This window comes from Ustilaginoidea virens, chromosome 6 (assembly GCF_000687475.1).
Source record: "Ustilaginoidea virens chromosome 6, complete sequence".
In the NCBI taxonomy this organism is placed as follows: domain Eukaryota; kingdom Fungi; phylum Ascomycota; class Sordariomycetes; order Hypocreales; family Clavicipitaceae; genus Ustilaginoidea; species Ustilaginoidea virens.
In genome coordinates this window covers 1466773-1481459 of record NC_057321.1, presented here as the reverse complement: position 1 = coordinate 1481459, position 14687 = coordinate 1466773, and the positions used below count along the sequence as shown (strand labels likewise).

At 54.0% G+C, this 14687-nt stretch overlaps 4 protein-coding genes across 4 annotated transcripts; 1 reads left to right on the top strand and 3 right to left on the bottom strand.

Annotated features, from left to right (window-relative positions):
* Positions 1-1118: 1118 nt before the first annotated feature.
* Positions 1119-2180, bottom strand: UV8b_07348 (uncharacterized protein; the record flags this gene model as incomplete). The annotated part of the gene is made up of 2 exons (XM_043144845.1): positions 1119-2015; positions 2079-2180. The coding sequence occupies 2 exons, from the start codon at positions 2178-2180 to the stop codon at positions 1119-1121; spliced, it is 999 nt and encodes a 332-aa protein (XP_043000780.1).
* Positions 2181-2971: 791 nt separating this feature from the next.
* UV8b_07347 (uncharacterized protein) lies at positions 2972-4328 on the bottom strand (the record flags this gene model as incomplete). The annotated part of the gene is made up of 7 exons (XM_043144844.1): positions 2972-3030; positions 3099-3175; positions 3234-3276; positions 3334-3882; positions 3941-4065; positions 4116-4208; positions 4261-4328. 7 exons carry the CDS (start codon positions 4326-4328, stop codon positions 2972-2974), a joined length of 1014 nt encoding a protein of 337 aa, XP_043000779.1.
* Positions 4329-5055: 727 nt separating this feature from the next.
* UV8b_07346 (uncharacterized protein) lies at positions 5056-7098 on the bottom strand (the record flags this gene model as incomplete). The annotated part of the gene is made up of 3 exons (XM_043144843.1): positions 5056-6399; positions 6469-6829; positions 6932-7098. The coding sequence occupies 3 exons, from the start codon at positions 7096-7098 to the stop codon at positions 5056-5058; spliced, it is 1872 nt and encodes a 623-aa protein (XP_043000778.1).
* A 1208-nt stretch (positions 7099-8306) lies between these two features.
* UV8b_07345 (uncharacterized protein) lies at positions 8307-9348 on the top strand (the record flags this gene model as incomplete). Its single annotated transcript, XM_043144842.1, has 5 exons — positions 8307-8622; positions 8699-8716; positions 8830-8940; positions 9077-9195; positions 9292-9348. 5 exons carry the CDS (start codon positions 8307-8309, stop codon positions 9346-9348), a joined length of 621 nt encoding a protein of 206 aa, XP_043000777.1.
* Between the last annotated feature and the right edge of the window lie 5339 nt (positions 9349-14687).

Genomic DNA, 14687 nt, shown 5'->3' with positions numbered 1-14687 from the left:
CTTCCCATCAGGACAGGACAGGACCGTGGCCGGTCAGACAGGCAGAGCGCAAGTTACGGCCCCTGGCCCGTCGAGTTCACGTTTTGTCCCTCGTCCCGTCTGCTGCGATTTGTCGCCAACTCCAGTGGCCAACACGGTACGGAAGAATAATTTCCCACAGTGTGCGGGGACTCCAGCCTCCAAAGGTGGATTGCTTACGGACATGGCCGTGTCGCACTAGCTGCATGGGATGACGTCAGCCGCGGGTCCTGGACAGGTGTTTTCTTTCGTTTTGGGGAGAAAATCCTTCATGTTGGGTGGAGGAGGGGGAAAACCCACGATGGGAGCAAGCCGCCGGCAAGGGCGTCTCGTGCGCAGTGGTTGGGGGACGCCTGGGCGTTATGCGGGAAGCTCCTGCCGCATCGAATAAGGCTCAATCAAGCAAGGCCTTGTTGACACGATGCCGACGACAGGATTACGTCACGGGAGGGCATTTGTAATACGTCCAAGGCCCCGAGCCGCCGTTATACATAGATGCCAGAAACCCTGTTGGCTGAAAGTGGGGGGGGGGGGGGGGGGCGCGGGTCAGCGTTTCTTTTTTTTTTTTGGTTGTTTTTTTGCCTCCTCAACGCTTTGCGTTTTCCCATGCAACCGTCGATGCGCTGTCTCCCCCTCTGTCTCCCCGTTCGGGCTTGTCATCTGGCATATGGCAATGACACGAGTCACGACCCACACGGCTACTAACCCGTATTGTACTGTACTCCCCTATTGTGTCGATGCAGTTGGCGTGCACCGTTGCTCGACTGGCACCTGTGCTGCTCCAGTCGCGACACCTGCCCACTGCTGGGGTATTCCTGTCTTGAAGCCATTCACATAATTACCATCACTGCATGCCATGGCTTGGCTGGTCTTTTCGCGCAAAACCTCCCGTTTCCACAAAAACATTTTGCAGTCCATTTCTTAAATCAGTAAAAACATCTCCCCAACTTTCCCAAAACAACCAGCAAAACTGTGGCATGCCCTGTCCATGGCTGGCAAATGCGTGAATGCTGCCCGACTCGTCATGCACGGCACACGATCTCAGGCATCGCAGGCTGTCGCCGTCCGAGTCGTCCTCGCCGCCGAAATGGCAAACCCTTTCATAGCCTCGCCTCCGCCTTGCCCAGCCTGAACCCGTGCCTCGGCGCGTGCACCCTCACAGTCCCATCCTCGCCCTTCGTCTCAAACACCACCTGCTCATCGTCTATGCCCACCAACGTGGCCACATCCCTCCTCCCGCTCCCGAAATCAGTCGGCCCAACCGTCACCCTGTCCCCCTTGACCAGCCTCAAGCTCGCCACCTCAAAGTCCGTCGCGTCAACCGCGCCCTCCGCCTCGTGGTACGCCGACCCGACAATCAGCCTGGCCGCTTCCTGCCCAGACAGGCGCCGCGGCGTCCCCAGCCTCCGCCCGGCCGCCCGGACGGCGCCTCGGAACCGCTCCATCCACGCGTACACCTTGGGGTACGCACTCGGGGAGAAGCTCTCCCGCGGCAGGGCGCCCGGGATGCCGGCCATCCAGTGCAGAGGCCACACCGCCTCGATGTCTGCGAGACCGGGCCTCTCCGTGTTGAGAACCCAGTCGCGGTTGTCCGCGAGGAGGGTGGTTTCGAGAAGCTTGAAGACGCTGGCGAGTTCGCGCAAGGCGACGGGCTGGACCCGGGCATCCGCCTCGGCAGTGCGCACATCGCCAAAGTAGTCTTCCCTGTCCCTCTGGAAGGCTGGGTCCTGGAGGAGGGGTAGGTCGGCTGGCAGGAGGGCGGCAGCCCAGGCGAAGACCCCCGCGTCAGTCATGAGGCTGCACAGGAGACGCTCGACTGCTCGCTGGTCGGCGCCCCTGGCCCCCAGCCGCGGGGCCGAAGTGCTCAGGTTCTCCAGCTTTTGCAGCTGAAGACGGCTGTCGAGATACACGTCTCTGCCAATGGAGAGGATCGGGATGCGGCGATGCTCGATTCCCAGACGGGCAATGTCTGGGCGTGGCATCATCGGCGGTTGAACCTGACGCCTGTCTGTTACCTGCCCCTGGCTCGTAGGTAGGGAGAAAGGCCAGTGTCAACTTACGCATTCGGCGTATGGGATGCCACGAAGCGTCAAATACCATACAATCCTCCTCGCGTAGGGAGAATATGCGTAGTGGTATAGCACTATGTTCTCGTCTGGCATATTGTCGAGTTGGTTTGCAGAGACGATTGAGGCGGTTGGAGTCGCTGAACCTCCTCATCAGCCGTCACGAATACCAGAAGAACTTCCCGTCTCGTGTGTGACACAGGCAGCAAGTAACGGGCTTGACTGCCAGGCTCAAGAAAGTCTGGTATCGTATCGGCGGCATCCGAAATCTGCATCGTCAGCCGAACGGAGGTTGTTTCCATGTAAGCTGGGCCTCGGCTAGATGCGGGGTTTTGTCCTAGCATTTAGTACCTACTGCACCAATTCAATACCACGTCCGTGATTCGAAACACACCAGGACAACTTGACGCAGATAGATGGTGCCCATCGTTGAAGTCCATTCAGCTCATCAAGTATGAAACTAACTTCAAAGGCATTCTCCCCCTTCACTGCTTGAAAGTATACCAATTGTCCCAACCGTATTTACAGAAGCCAAGCTACCACCCACAGCTTTCAGCGGGTACTGAATTTGCTTCCGCTGGCCATGGTTCATTGCCAGCATTGCCAGCATTGCCAGTGTCTCCGGCTGATGGTCCGTCACAACCGCCGCCCTCTCTAGAATCATCGCAAGGAGGCTCCTTGCACCGAACCTTGGTATGGCCATATTTCTGGCAGTTGGAGCATTGGACTTTACTCCCTGTGTAATGTTAGCGGAATTTGCTCCAATTGTGAGGCAATAGCACACGTACAATCCTTAGGCTCCGGGCAGTCACGGCTAAAGTGTCCCGTCTTTTCGCAATTTCGGCAGGTAACACTGTCCATGTTGCGAGGCTGATCACAGTCCTTTGCTATATGGCCCTCTTGGCCACAATTGCGACATCCACGGGGACCACTCTGTGGGCAATCTCTGCTCATATGACCGTCTGTTTCGTGTTAACAAAGACAAATCTGATGGCCCGTCGTTGATGAACTTACTTTCACCGCATTTGCGGCATTCCATGTTGTCCAAGTTGGGCGGCTCTTCGCAATCCGAAGCTCGATGACCAGATTTCCTGCCAAAAATTAGCATTCGTGAAAAAATTAAAAGCCGGTGTTGAGCATCGCATGTACCCGCAGTTTCGACACGCAAACTTGTCCACGCGTGGTTCAGGACCTAGCAAGAATGAGCTGGCGGCATGGAACGGGGGCACAAAGTGGTGAGGAAACTTACAGTCGCGTACACGATGTCCATCGGCGCCGCAGTTGTGACAAGTGATGGCAGGCTGTGTCTTCTTCTCCTCCCTCTCTTGGGTACAAGCCTTGGACAAATGTCCCACCTCACCGCAGTTATTGCAGCGCCGGAGTCCGCTGTCAACTACGTCACCAGCATCTTCGAGCCTGTTCAGAATCTCTTCGCGGCTTGAAGGCCAGGTCTCTCTCTCTCGTGGGCGCTCAGGCTTCTCAGAAAATCGGTACGAGATGGAATACTTCTTGCCAGTATTTCCCTGGAGGTCCATGTTGGTAAAGACATTGACGAGCTGACGCTCCATGGCAATAAGCCACAGGCTGATGCCTTCGTCGATAAACATGGTCTGGAGCTGGTGGTAGTTTACATCACCCCCAGCAGCCTTGACATATTCCTGGATACCTTCTTTAGCATCGTCTGCATCACGCTCGCAGGCAGCCTTTTTGATCTTGGCCAGAGCTTCTTCGGGGGTCACGTCTGCGACGCTGTCCCGGTTGACAGAGCGGGCGTTTTCGCAGTTGTTCCGGAAATGACCTGAAACAGTTTGGCAACTTGAGCGCAAGAAAAAGTTCATTTTGGGAGTGGAGCTTACCCTCTTGGCCACAGTTACCGCATATCATGGGCGGCTTTTCGGGACAGTCTCGAAGTATGTGGCCTTCCTTCTTGCAATAACGACATGCTGTGTCTCGTGGGGCGGGACACTCCGCTGCTCGGTGGCTGGACTCCAGTCAGCTTTATCAAGTTTGATTTTCAGAAATCCAACTCACCCCGACTCGCCACAGTTGAAGCATTTGTCGTGATCAAGATCCTGGTTCTCGTTGATACCCTCAGAATGCCCGTGAGGGCCTCGATGAGTAGTGCTGGCTACCTGTTAGTGGCTGTTGGAAAACCATGAACAAGTACTAAACTCACCCCTCTTCTCCAGTTTGGTTTCCCGAGGTCGAGCCCAAGGTATCGTTGAGGGTTCCCCAGTCACCCATTTTGAAGCAGGGAGTCCTTTGCAGTAGAGTGGCTCGGCAAGTGCTTTAGACGGCAAAAGGGAGGAAGCCGAGTTGAGTTCAAAGAAGCAGAGAATACGCAGCGTATTGGACGAGTACAAGGCTTTGAGAAGACTAGAAAAGAGAAAGGGAGAGCACACGAAATGACGTTCATAGGAAGCACCAGCCGTCAAAGGAAGCAGAGAATTCACGCAGTGTGATGGATCGAGTGCAAGGCTTTGAGAAGATTAGAAAGAAAAAAGGAAAAGCAGGTAATGAGAAAGGGAGAGCGCATAAAAAGGTAAACCAGCTGTCTGGCAGCTGCCACGGATCCGACAGCTGCTGTAACAGTCTAACAGTGCGAGCAGATGGCACGCTTGCCAGATAAATCAATCATACGATGATGTCGACCGAGACTCGATATCGGATAATGAGCATCACTGTTTAATCAGCCTTTGAAAAATCTGCAGTTTTCAATGTTGGTTTAAAAAAAAAAAAAAAAAGCGAAAGCCCCCAAGGGACGGAATGGAATCAATGCCCCGTGCGCAATTAGCATCCCACCGGGTGAAAGCGCAAAGCATTCGAAGCGTCTTCGGTTTTATTCGAGCTGCTTAATCTCGTCACTTACGCACACAAATCATAATAGAAAGCTGTCAACACCACAACGCCGCAGTTTGCCTTTTCGAGATGTAAATTCAACTGTCAAGCAGACATCCATAGTCCCCATCACCTATTGGCCGTGATTATAGCCCTTCTTGGCAGGTTCCTCCTCTTCCTCATCACTATCACCACCGATGCTGTACTTGCCCTCCCCGGGACCGAGTGAATCTTGTAGTGGAATGTTATCAATGGCGGCTTCATCAAATGCAGCAGCCTCAAGATCCCCGTTGCGGTGGCGGCGGTCATGGTAAGCAGAGAGGCCGGCCCTTGACTGGCCGGCGGCGTCATCGCTTCGCAGAGCAGAGTACGCAGCACCCTTGCGCCTCTGACGCCAGATGAAGACGCCCCACGCTACGGCAGCAATGATGACGATGCCCAGCACAACCTCGCCGGACCGTTGATAGGCACGCCACTTGGCGTTTTCCAACTTTTTCTTGGTCTCCTCCTGGTGATGATGGGTGTTGTTTGTTGCTCCACCGACCGAAGTATCGGGCCCCTTTTCGCCATCGATACGGCTGTCCGAGGGCTCGCCGCCAATGTTGCTGATGTCGACGTTCATGAAACGGTCCAACATGTCTCTGGTGCGGCGAGCATGGTCAAAAGCAACCATGTGAGACGCATTGTAGTACAAGACATAGGTGAGGTTGCGCGCTTCCTGCCAGAAACCCGCATTCTCGCCCTCAAAGGTCCATTGCCTCCTAGGAGCCCAGTTTCCTGGCGCAAGTTCAAATCCTCTACCTCCGTTCCACTCCAGCCTGGCGATGAGCTGCTCCGTGCCGATGTGGTTGCAGATTAGATCTTCGGCGCCGGAGAAGAGGAGGATGGGAACTTGCTTGAGGATTTCTGGCAAAAGGTGAACCGAGGCTGTCGAGTTGCTGCCCCTCATAGCAGTCCCGACGCGGCTATTGCATTCCTGCCATCCCGTATTTAGTTGCTGGTCGAGGTTGAGAGCGCGGCTGACGGCTGGCTGTCGCAAGTAGGGACCGACATTCTTCAGATCTGGAGGCCAGTTCATACCGCACGAGGGCGCGGAATCCTTGAGTCGTACATCGTACATGTTGATGCATTGCTGATCTCCAGAGCCTTTCATGGTGAGTTTAAGGATTCGCCGGAGAATGTCTTCACACTGAGGGTATTCGACATGACCAGGATTCGTCGCGAGGTCCTTGTCGCAGATTCTCTGCATGTTTTGGAGTTGCTGAGCCTTATCCGAGCCTTTCTCTATAATACCTCTCTGCAGACTGAACTTCAGATACGCATCGGACTGGTCTGGGGGAGAGATCCATCCATTGCCTATGAGCAGCCCGGACAGGTTCCATTTTCCGGACGGCCCCTTCTTACTATTGCGATCCAGGATAGCTTTGGCAATGTAGGGGATGTGTTGACCTGCAAAGGATTCGCCAGCGAGGTAGATCTAGCAGCGGGCCGTTAGAAAAGACGGTTCGTTTGTTCGTGACAAGCCTCGCAAAAAGAGACCACTCACATCATCGTGCTCATACTCTGGAAATATTTTGAAAAACTTGTCCAAAAACATGACGAATTGGTTGGCCATCTCGGACAGCTGGTGGACATAGTGGTTTGTATTAACATAGCTGAAGCCGGTTCCCACGGGATTGTCGACAAAAAGAAGGTTCGCGAATTCGTTCCACGAGCCATTGTTGAGGGTCAGATTCATGTCATGGTTGACTCTGTAGGGCCCGACTTCCATCAGGGCTCCATCCTCGGAGCTACATCCCGGGCCACCATTCAACCATATGACAGTTCTTTGTCGGTTCGCGATGTGGTTGTTTTGGAAATGCCAGAAGAAAAAGTTGGCATTGGTTTCATGGGAAATCTCGACATGCCTGCGGTTGGTGGGGGGAGGAATCCCTCATCAGCCATGTCCATGTGAAAGTCGTCGTCTCTTCGAACTTGGTGGTGAGGGATGCGTGTTCTGAGAATCTTACCCAGCGTGCATCTTGATGGGGACACCATGTTTAGGAAGACCAGGAAGGTCGCGAACGTAGTAATCGGCAGCGGACTTGTCAGCGGCAAGAGCTGACAAGGGCGAAAAGGCCAGGAGGGCGATGGCTCCCCATGATGCAGCGACAGACCAGGCTGGCAGGAGAGCCATAACGAACGAGACCGAGGACACGCGGAGGCTGCGGCAAAGGCTCAGCAGGATGAACCGGATCGCGGAATAATCAGACCATGAAAATGTCGGGCCTGCGAGTCGGACGGCGGACGATGCAAAAAGACTGAGGGGATCTGCTTGGCTGGAACGAATGCGCACCAAGAGCTGAGGGGGTAAAAAACGAGGCCCTGATGGCGTACGCAAAAACGCGACGGGTTAATAACTCGACGTACCCGCGGAGGACGGAGCAGAGTTGCAGGGGTGTACCTTTTGGGGAGCTGCTGGGTGCGGTACGGTGGACGGAGTATTGACGGAGCCGAGCCGCCAACTTTGGTTAGCACCTGTGGCCGTGGCCGTGACCGTGGCCGTGGCTGTGTGTGTGGCGATGTATGTGGCTGGCTCCTTACACCCTGACGCCGACTCGGAATTAGCAAGACCGCAGGCAACTCAGATGGGTGAGTGTGTTTAGCAATCTGCGGCGAAAACATGTCAGATCCGCAAAGCGCTGAATTGGAATAGAAAATGGTGGCAAGGGGCTTTTTAAACCCGGGCGCGAGGAGCACCAGGCGAGGGCTGCTATTGCAAAAGACGCTTTCTGCAGGGAGTGGCTCTCCGACAATAGACCTCCAATAGCTGGCAGGCCCTGAAGGCGCCCTGTGGCCTGTAGTCTGTATCTTGCGCTCTGTGATTTCGAATCTCCAAGTGGTCCAGTCTCGCTGCAATGGCCATATCCCTAGGTTGCCTCGTCTAGGTTATTCTCTGCAAGACATCATGCTCCGTTTGTTGCTCCTACGCGCGCTTATCGGGGTTCATCGCGAGCCGTGCGAGTGGCCCAGTCAGGGAGATTGATACCATGCCTGGTGGCGCATCGTCGTCTTCAGCCTCCCCACCACATCCACATCCAACCTACTGTAACCACCCAGCGCGTCCATTTTTTGCCTCGTCGCAAACGTACGTACCAGCCCGCAGCAAACCGCCACTACGCCATCCACCAGCGCCGCGATTGGCAACAAACGCCGACTGAGCAGGTCAATAGAAGCAATCAGACCAGACATCTTCAAGAAGAGAGCCCCCCCCCCAACCCACCAAACACCGGTCCGCTCCCCCGCCCGCAGTCAAAACCGCAATCGAATTTGACCCGGCGGCCGCCACCCAAGCCGTGCTCGTATAATCAAATTGGCATTCACCGCATTCTTCCTTGCCCTGCCATGCCTCCCGGCAAGACTTTTATCGTCGAACACCTCGACCCGGAGCTTGGCCCCTGGTCAGAGCTAGAATACATGGCCGTCGCAGAAGAAACCCGAGACAGCGGCGGCAGCTTCATCCTATCCAGCCTCCCCGCCGGGTTCAGGGCCCCCGCGGCCTTGGCCGCCGTCTCGGCCTTTACTCCCGAAAACCGCGGCGTGGAAGAGCTGTATGCTGGGGACAAAGCCAAGGTCTGCTTGCTGGATCCTGCCGCCGCCAAGGACTTGTCGCCCGAGGACGGAGATGCCTTTGAAGCCTTTCTCTTCGGCGGCATCTTGGGTATGTAGCAAGTTTGGTGGTCTTGCCATTTGGGACGGTCAAAATGCCTGAAAACTGACGGGGTTGCTGGAAACAGGCGATGACCCTCCCAGAGGTATGTGAAAAACAGAAAAAAAACCCTTGCTCTTTGCTCGTCCGAGCCGCAGTCGGCTTCTTGTTCGCAATGTGCGCGGGATATCAACCCGGCTGATTTCTCCGCGTGTCTAGATAGAACGTCGGAGCTCAGGAAGAAGGGCTTCGAGGGGCGGCGATTGGGACCCAAGCAGATGACCACTGATACTGCGGTGCGGGTGACTCGCATGGTTGTCCAAGACGGCAGTATGTCGTTTGCTTTCCTTCTTCTTTTCCTTCCTCCTTTTTTTTTTCTCTCCTTTTTTCTTCTTCTTCTTTTTTTTATTTCGCCCGCTTTATTTGCAAAGGTCCGCCGTGCTGAAATCCGGTCAAACAAAACTAGTTGCCCTGGACAAGGTTCCCTACGTTGATTTTCCAGAGCTCAAGTTCAACAAGCATGAGAGCACGCAGATGCCGTTCCGTTACGTTGCCGACAAGGCGGGAAACCCAATCATGCCCGATGTAAGGCTCTTTTCATTTTTATTGTTATTTTCTCCCCTCACCCCACGCATTGCAGACATCCACATGCGGTGCGTGAAAACTGACGGTTTCGCGCAGGGCATGAAGGAGTTGATACAAAAGGATGCTGATCAGGCTGTAAACGACTTGTTTTAAGCATCGTGCAGGAGCGGGGACAAGGCGGATCAAAGATTACTTTGTGCCTGTTTGGCCCGTCACGGGTTGGCAAAGGAGTGAGTGGCACGCGCACACAAGACTCTCGACTGAACCAACGATGACGGCTTGGACATTGTGCATGCAGCGTTACTTTATACCGTCGCCGGCGTACATGTATCTGGATTCATGACACGGTCTTTTGCTGCAGAAAGACCACCCGCCACTGAAGGGCCCAACACAAGAAACTGCCAACGTCTAGATATCGCCAGCCATGAGCAAGACCCGCATACCCTACTATTTTCCACATCTCCCAAGGGGGGAGCCAACCTGTACTCTGTTTATCGTATAACACGACGGGACGGTGGGTTTGGCTTGTCTGACAAATCAGTCCTTCTCATGTGCTCGCGCGCCGTGTGATGACTCCTGTGCCTCATACAAAGTCGCCGTCACACCTGAGCACAAAAGACACCTCTAGCGACGCACAAGCAACCCATGCAGCAAATGAGTCCACACGAAGCGGCTAGCCCGTTTTCTTCCAAGGGGATACTCTAGTCAAAATGCCCGACGCATACCTGCATGGCCCCAATGGAGGGAAGAAGAAGGGGGGGGGGGGGGGGGTCGTGGCACGAAACACTGCGCATGCGCATGTGTCGTCCACGAAGGTGTTCTACGTTTCAGTCACCATAACAAGCTTGCGTGCTACATTCCCAAGGAGAATTCTTTTCTATTAAAAAAAAAATTCGGCGCATGTTTTGTGTACCTCGGGTATTTGCCTCTGTGACCAGATAGGCTCCATTGCTTACTATTCCGAAGCAATGGCATGAGTATGGATGGCTTGGCCCTCACTCAGTCCTGTCGTGGTGTTGGGAGCGACATGAGCGATGAGCGGAAGTCTGTGGAAATGGCCATAGACATCACTTGCTGGACAAGAAATACAACGTCGACGGAAAGAAAAGGGGAGAAGGGAAGCGAGTGACTGATGTTAATGGACAACTTCAGTTGTTCTTAGGACTTGCGGCCTCCCGTTGCCTGCCACGCTGGCGTAGCTCCAGTCGCGAAAGTTGAAACGAAAAACAGCACGAGCTTTTGAAGGAGCTCTGCGTTACAAAAAGACCCGAACGTTCCTGTCACAATGCACCGGCCCCAGCTGGAAATAGAACAGTAGTGGACTGTAGAGCCAGCCACCGTAGCTCGCTCTGGCCTGCGGCTTCTGCTGAGCTGAGCGGCCAGATTTGTGCTTTTATGCCCACCGAATTAAGTCCTGAGCTTGACGCGCTTAGCCCAGTCTAGCGGATCGCAGAAATTCGTTGGATAAATCCACCCGTAAATCCACCCGTCCTGTCCTGCAAGTGGGTATCAAGGGAACGGGGAATGGGACGAACCCCAATATGAAGTTTCGACCGTCCGTCTCAACGATGCTACCCTAATGTTAATGATACTTGTAGCAATGAAAACCACACAGGTGGACAACCGAAACAACGAGTGAATCGACTCGGGTTGTTCATGCATGACTGTAGCGACACTGTGGCTGCTGACTAGAAAGCAGACGGACGCCTGAGATCCGACAAGCTTTTTAGTCTTTTCCAGGCTATTGGCTCAAAGGATAGCCCACAGGTTGAAACCCGCTTGGGCCCCTCGCCTAGAGGCGTTGGTGCCCGGAAAAGGATGACGTTGCGATCTGCCTGCCGGTTCCGCCGGGAATATTGTCCCGGCAATATGTCGACCAGGTTCGTCCTAAATGCGCCAAGGTTGACCCCCCTCTAGCTTATTTGGAAGAATACGAGACTAAGGAATTCCGGGAACTGTGTTATGACGTGGTGACAGCTGCGCAGGCCACACAACTGAAGCCCGTATCGGTGGAAGCCACGAGCTGGGAATCTCTCATGTAATCGTGTTTGGCTGTGTCTTGCGCATTTACGGACGCGACGTGCTGTTTTCCACCAGGTTTCGCAACCCACTTTCTGAGCCGGATGCCCGACCATGGAAAGAGACATGCACGCTGACACGCGTGAGTTGATCGTCATATCGTCAGCACAGTCAATGTCTCATTTATGTGGCCCGGAACTCGGGCCTGCCGGCCGGTTGCGTCAAAGGCCGCGCTGCACGCGCGCTGCGTCACAGCTGGGTGTTTGCAACCCCAGGAGTTGAGGGGGAGCCATGCTTTTCCACGAGCAAAACTGACGAGGTTTGATCTAGGTTTAGTGCGCGGGTAGCTAGCTGCCAGCGGAACTAGCTCCTGGTTGAGCAGCGATCTTAGCCGTGCTAAATTTCAACTGCATACATTGAAAGCCAAGAGGAACACAGTTGTGTGGGTCATGATGGACAGCGTACATGTGCCCGGGCGGAGAAGGACCAAGTTTTAATAATCGACAGCCTTCGAAAACAGCGGTGGTGCTAGGTTGGCCCGTTTCAAACTGGTTTATTCTTTCTGGTTGAATGGGCATAAAAGTAACGTCGTTTGAGACGATATGGATGAGCGGCTCATGTGCTTGCGCGTGTGCAGTGTATGTGTGCGGAAGGTGGCCTGAGTCTTCACCCAGCTACCTACCTGTTGGTTGACGGATCGATACGGACTAGAGTCCAACGAGCTAACAATCCATTTGGAATTCGGGTCGTACTCGCGGGGCTGGTTCCCTGGCGCGAAGGGGGTGCGAACTTGAGATGAAACTGACTTCTTTACCAGGACGGGCGGTTGGATCTTCACAGGGATATGGCCGGTACTATGAGTGGAGACGAACAGCCAAGGCCAACCCGTCCTGTTTCATCTTTTCAACGAAATCGACCCAGTAATAAGGCAGCGTTCGTTAAATGTACTTTTGTTTAAAAAACAAGGTGAAGTAGTGAAAGCGCAAGAGCCATAGCTCTTGGTGCGCCATTGAAGGAACGGACGACCGTCGACCCGTCGCATCAGGAAAGACTAGGCCATTTGACTATCGAGCGCCCGGGGCTCTCTTTTCCCTGGAAGAAAGAAGGCAGAGTTGGATGGTAAAGAAGTTTGTTTATTTGTTTGTTTGTTTGTTTGTTTGTTTGTTTGTTTGTTTGGGTGGGGGGTGGATTATCCCCATCACTGCGAAGCTCGCTGTGCCTGCCTTGCGAGAGAGTTGCCTCGAGTACTCTCCAATTCTAGTGAACCGCCCTGTCACAGTTTGTCAACCGAAACAAGGCATTACTTCATTCTATTGGGTTCGGCTTCGCCATTGCGAGCGGAGGTGACTGAGAAAACGTGAAACGAAGAACCGGGACGGCCGACTAGCCAAACCGTCAAATATTGTTCATTCCAACAGCAACGGCTTCGGCTATCCAGGGCTTAGATGGACGGGTAATCGTTTTATGCCTATTAAGTATTTTAAGCGATCCAGTTGCTATGGGCAATCCATGAGCATGTTGTACTTTTGACTGGACGCATCCTTTCACCAGAACTCTCAACCAAGGACGGCACAAGGCTTTTGTCAACTTGTATTGTCCTATTTGAAGCACAGAGACGCTGTGAAACCTACCGTGTGTTCCTGATGGGAAACAAATGCTCTCCACCAGCGCTGCAACTTTACTGTCGCCATTCATCATAAATACGGGCTGACTCAACTGGGAAATCACGATGTCGACCGTAGTCGCGGCTTCTAGAAGCAATGTGATTGCAATTCTGTTGTGGAGACGGTTTGAGACATTACAAAATATCCTACAATTTCCCTGGTAACACCAGGCGTGAAATATGCGGCCATGTTGTGTGAAGGGACGCTCGAACGTCTCGTGGTTTTTGCGCCAAGACCCGACATTGGTTGGGCTCATTCTCGTGAGACAGGGTGGCGGTGAATGTGACGTCTAAGCGATGCGCCACTTGCTGGCTTCTTTGCATTGTACGGAGTATGACCCCATTGATGGATGGTCTTTTTGCCACAATATCGCTCCAATCAAGGTTCGGAAATGGCGGGTTGGCGGCGATGTCTGGTACCTTGAAAGGATTTCTGGCAGCTAAGATTTCATTCCGATGCTTGTCTGGGCTTCGGATGAAGACAAACCTGACTTGATAGTGGCGGACCGGGTCATTGTTGGATAGAAGAAGCTGGGGTGTGGAGGCTATATCGAGAGCTCGTTGTAAAATTCGGAGCTACTTTGCGGCCGCACTCGGAGTTTCGGCTTGTTGTTTCACCTGTTGGGAAGCCAAGGTTTGCAGTCACGCGGTCGACGCACGCTTGAGCGGGTAGATTGTTAAAGTGGACGACTACAACGGGACGATGCAGCTTGGCATCTGGGCGCGAGAGTTCCTTCCCTTGGTATGTCTGACAGCCGGTGCAGTGCAGTTGTTGCAGCTGTGCAGTGGCGCCAGGTGGGCTCCACCAAACCTACTTTGGTTAGCTGGCTATAGAATCAGCTGGTAGGGGTAGTAGGTACCTAACCTAAGGTAGGTACCTGCCTGACGTAAGCACGCCGTCCTCTACCAACAAGATACCTTTTCCCGTTCTCTGGGTCTGAAGGCATCAGACTTCGCAGGGATATCATTCGATTCATCTGAATAATTTCCTCCATAACCCATGCGCTGAGAACCGGCTGCCACCACCACCTGGAGGTGTGTATCATAACCGCAGAGACCTGACGAGGCTAATAGTTCCGATGCAGAAATGCAACATTTGAGTTCACGACTGGCAGATAGCTCACGGGCCAATGCGACGCCATCGTTGTGGCTTGCTTCTTCACCGTTACTGCTCTGCCGCTACGGAGTAACTTATCGCATATATGCCTCGCCCTTAGTCGGCGTGCGGCCTCTGATTGGACAGGCCTGCCCCCCGCGTTGCAGCTGGCGGATTTTCCTGTTATTTCGTGCAGGCCCGCCCCTGCCTTACCTGCCACAGACTGCAAGACAACAGCCGGCCCGATGAATCCTGTGATGTTTGCATAGCACTCCGTATTTCCGGCATCGACATCTCGATCTGGCTGCTGTGGGCATGGCTTGCCGTCGTGCTTCGTCGGCGTGGCCTCAGGCACCCCTTGCTATGGATTGAACTGCAATCAACCGCCGCCCTCGTTCTGGCATTGCAGCACCCGAGCCGGCCCTTTCTCAGCGCGACCAACTAAAGCACGCTCGCTTCCTACGAGGAAGCTTTATTTCCGCCATCCTAGGGGCCGGGCAACTCCTTTGGCTCTGCTGTGGAGCCTGGAATGGAGGGCTGGAAATTGACGGCTCAAAAGCCGACCTCGAATGCCCCGACACCACCGTCTTCAAGTTGGACAAGCCCCCGGGCCGAAACCTTGGTTTCCCTCAGTCGCAGCTTGCTCTGCTCCGGTCACACATGGCATAGTGCAACCGCTAGACAGGATTATCGTTAGATGGGACGTAGCCTGCC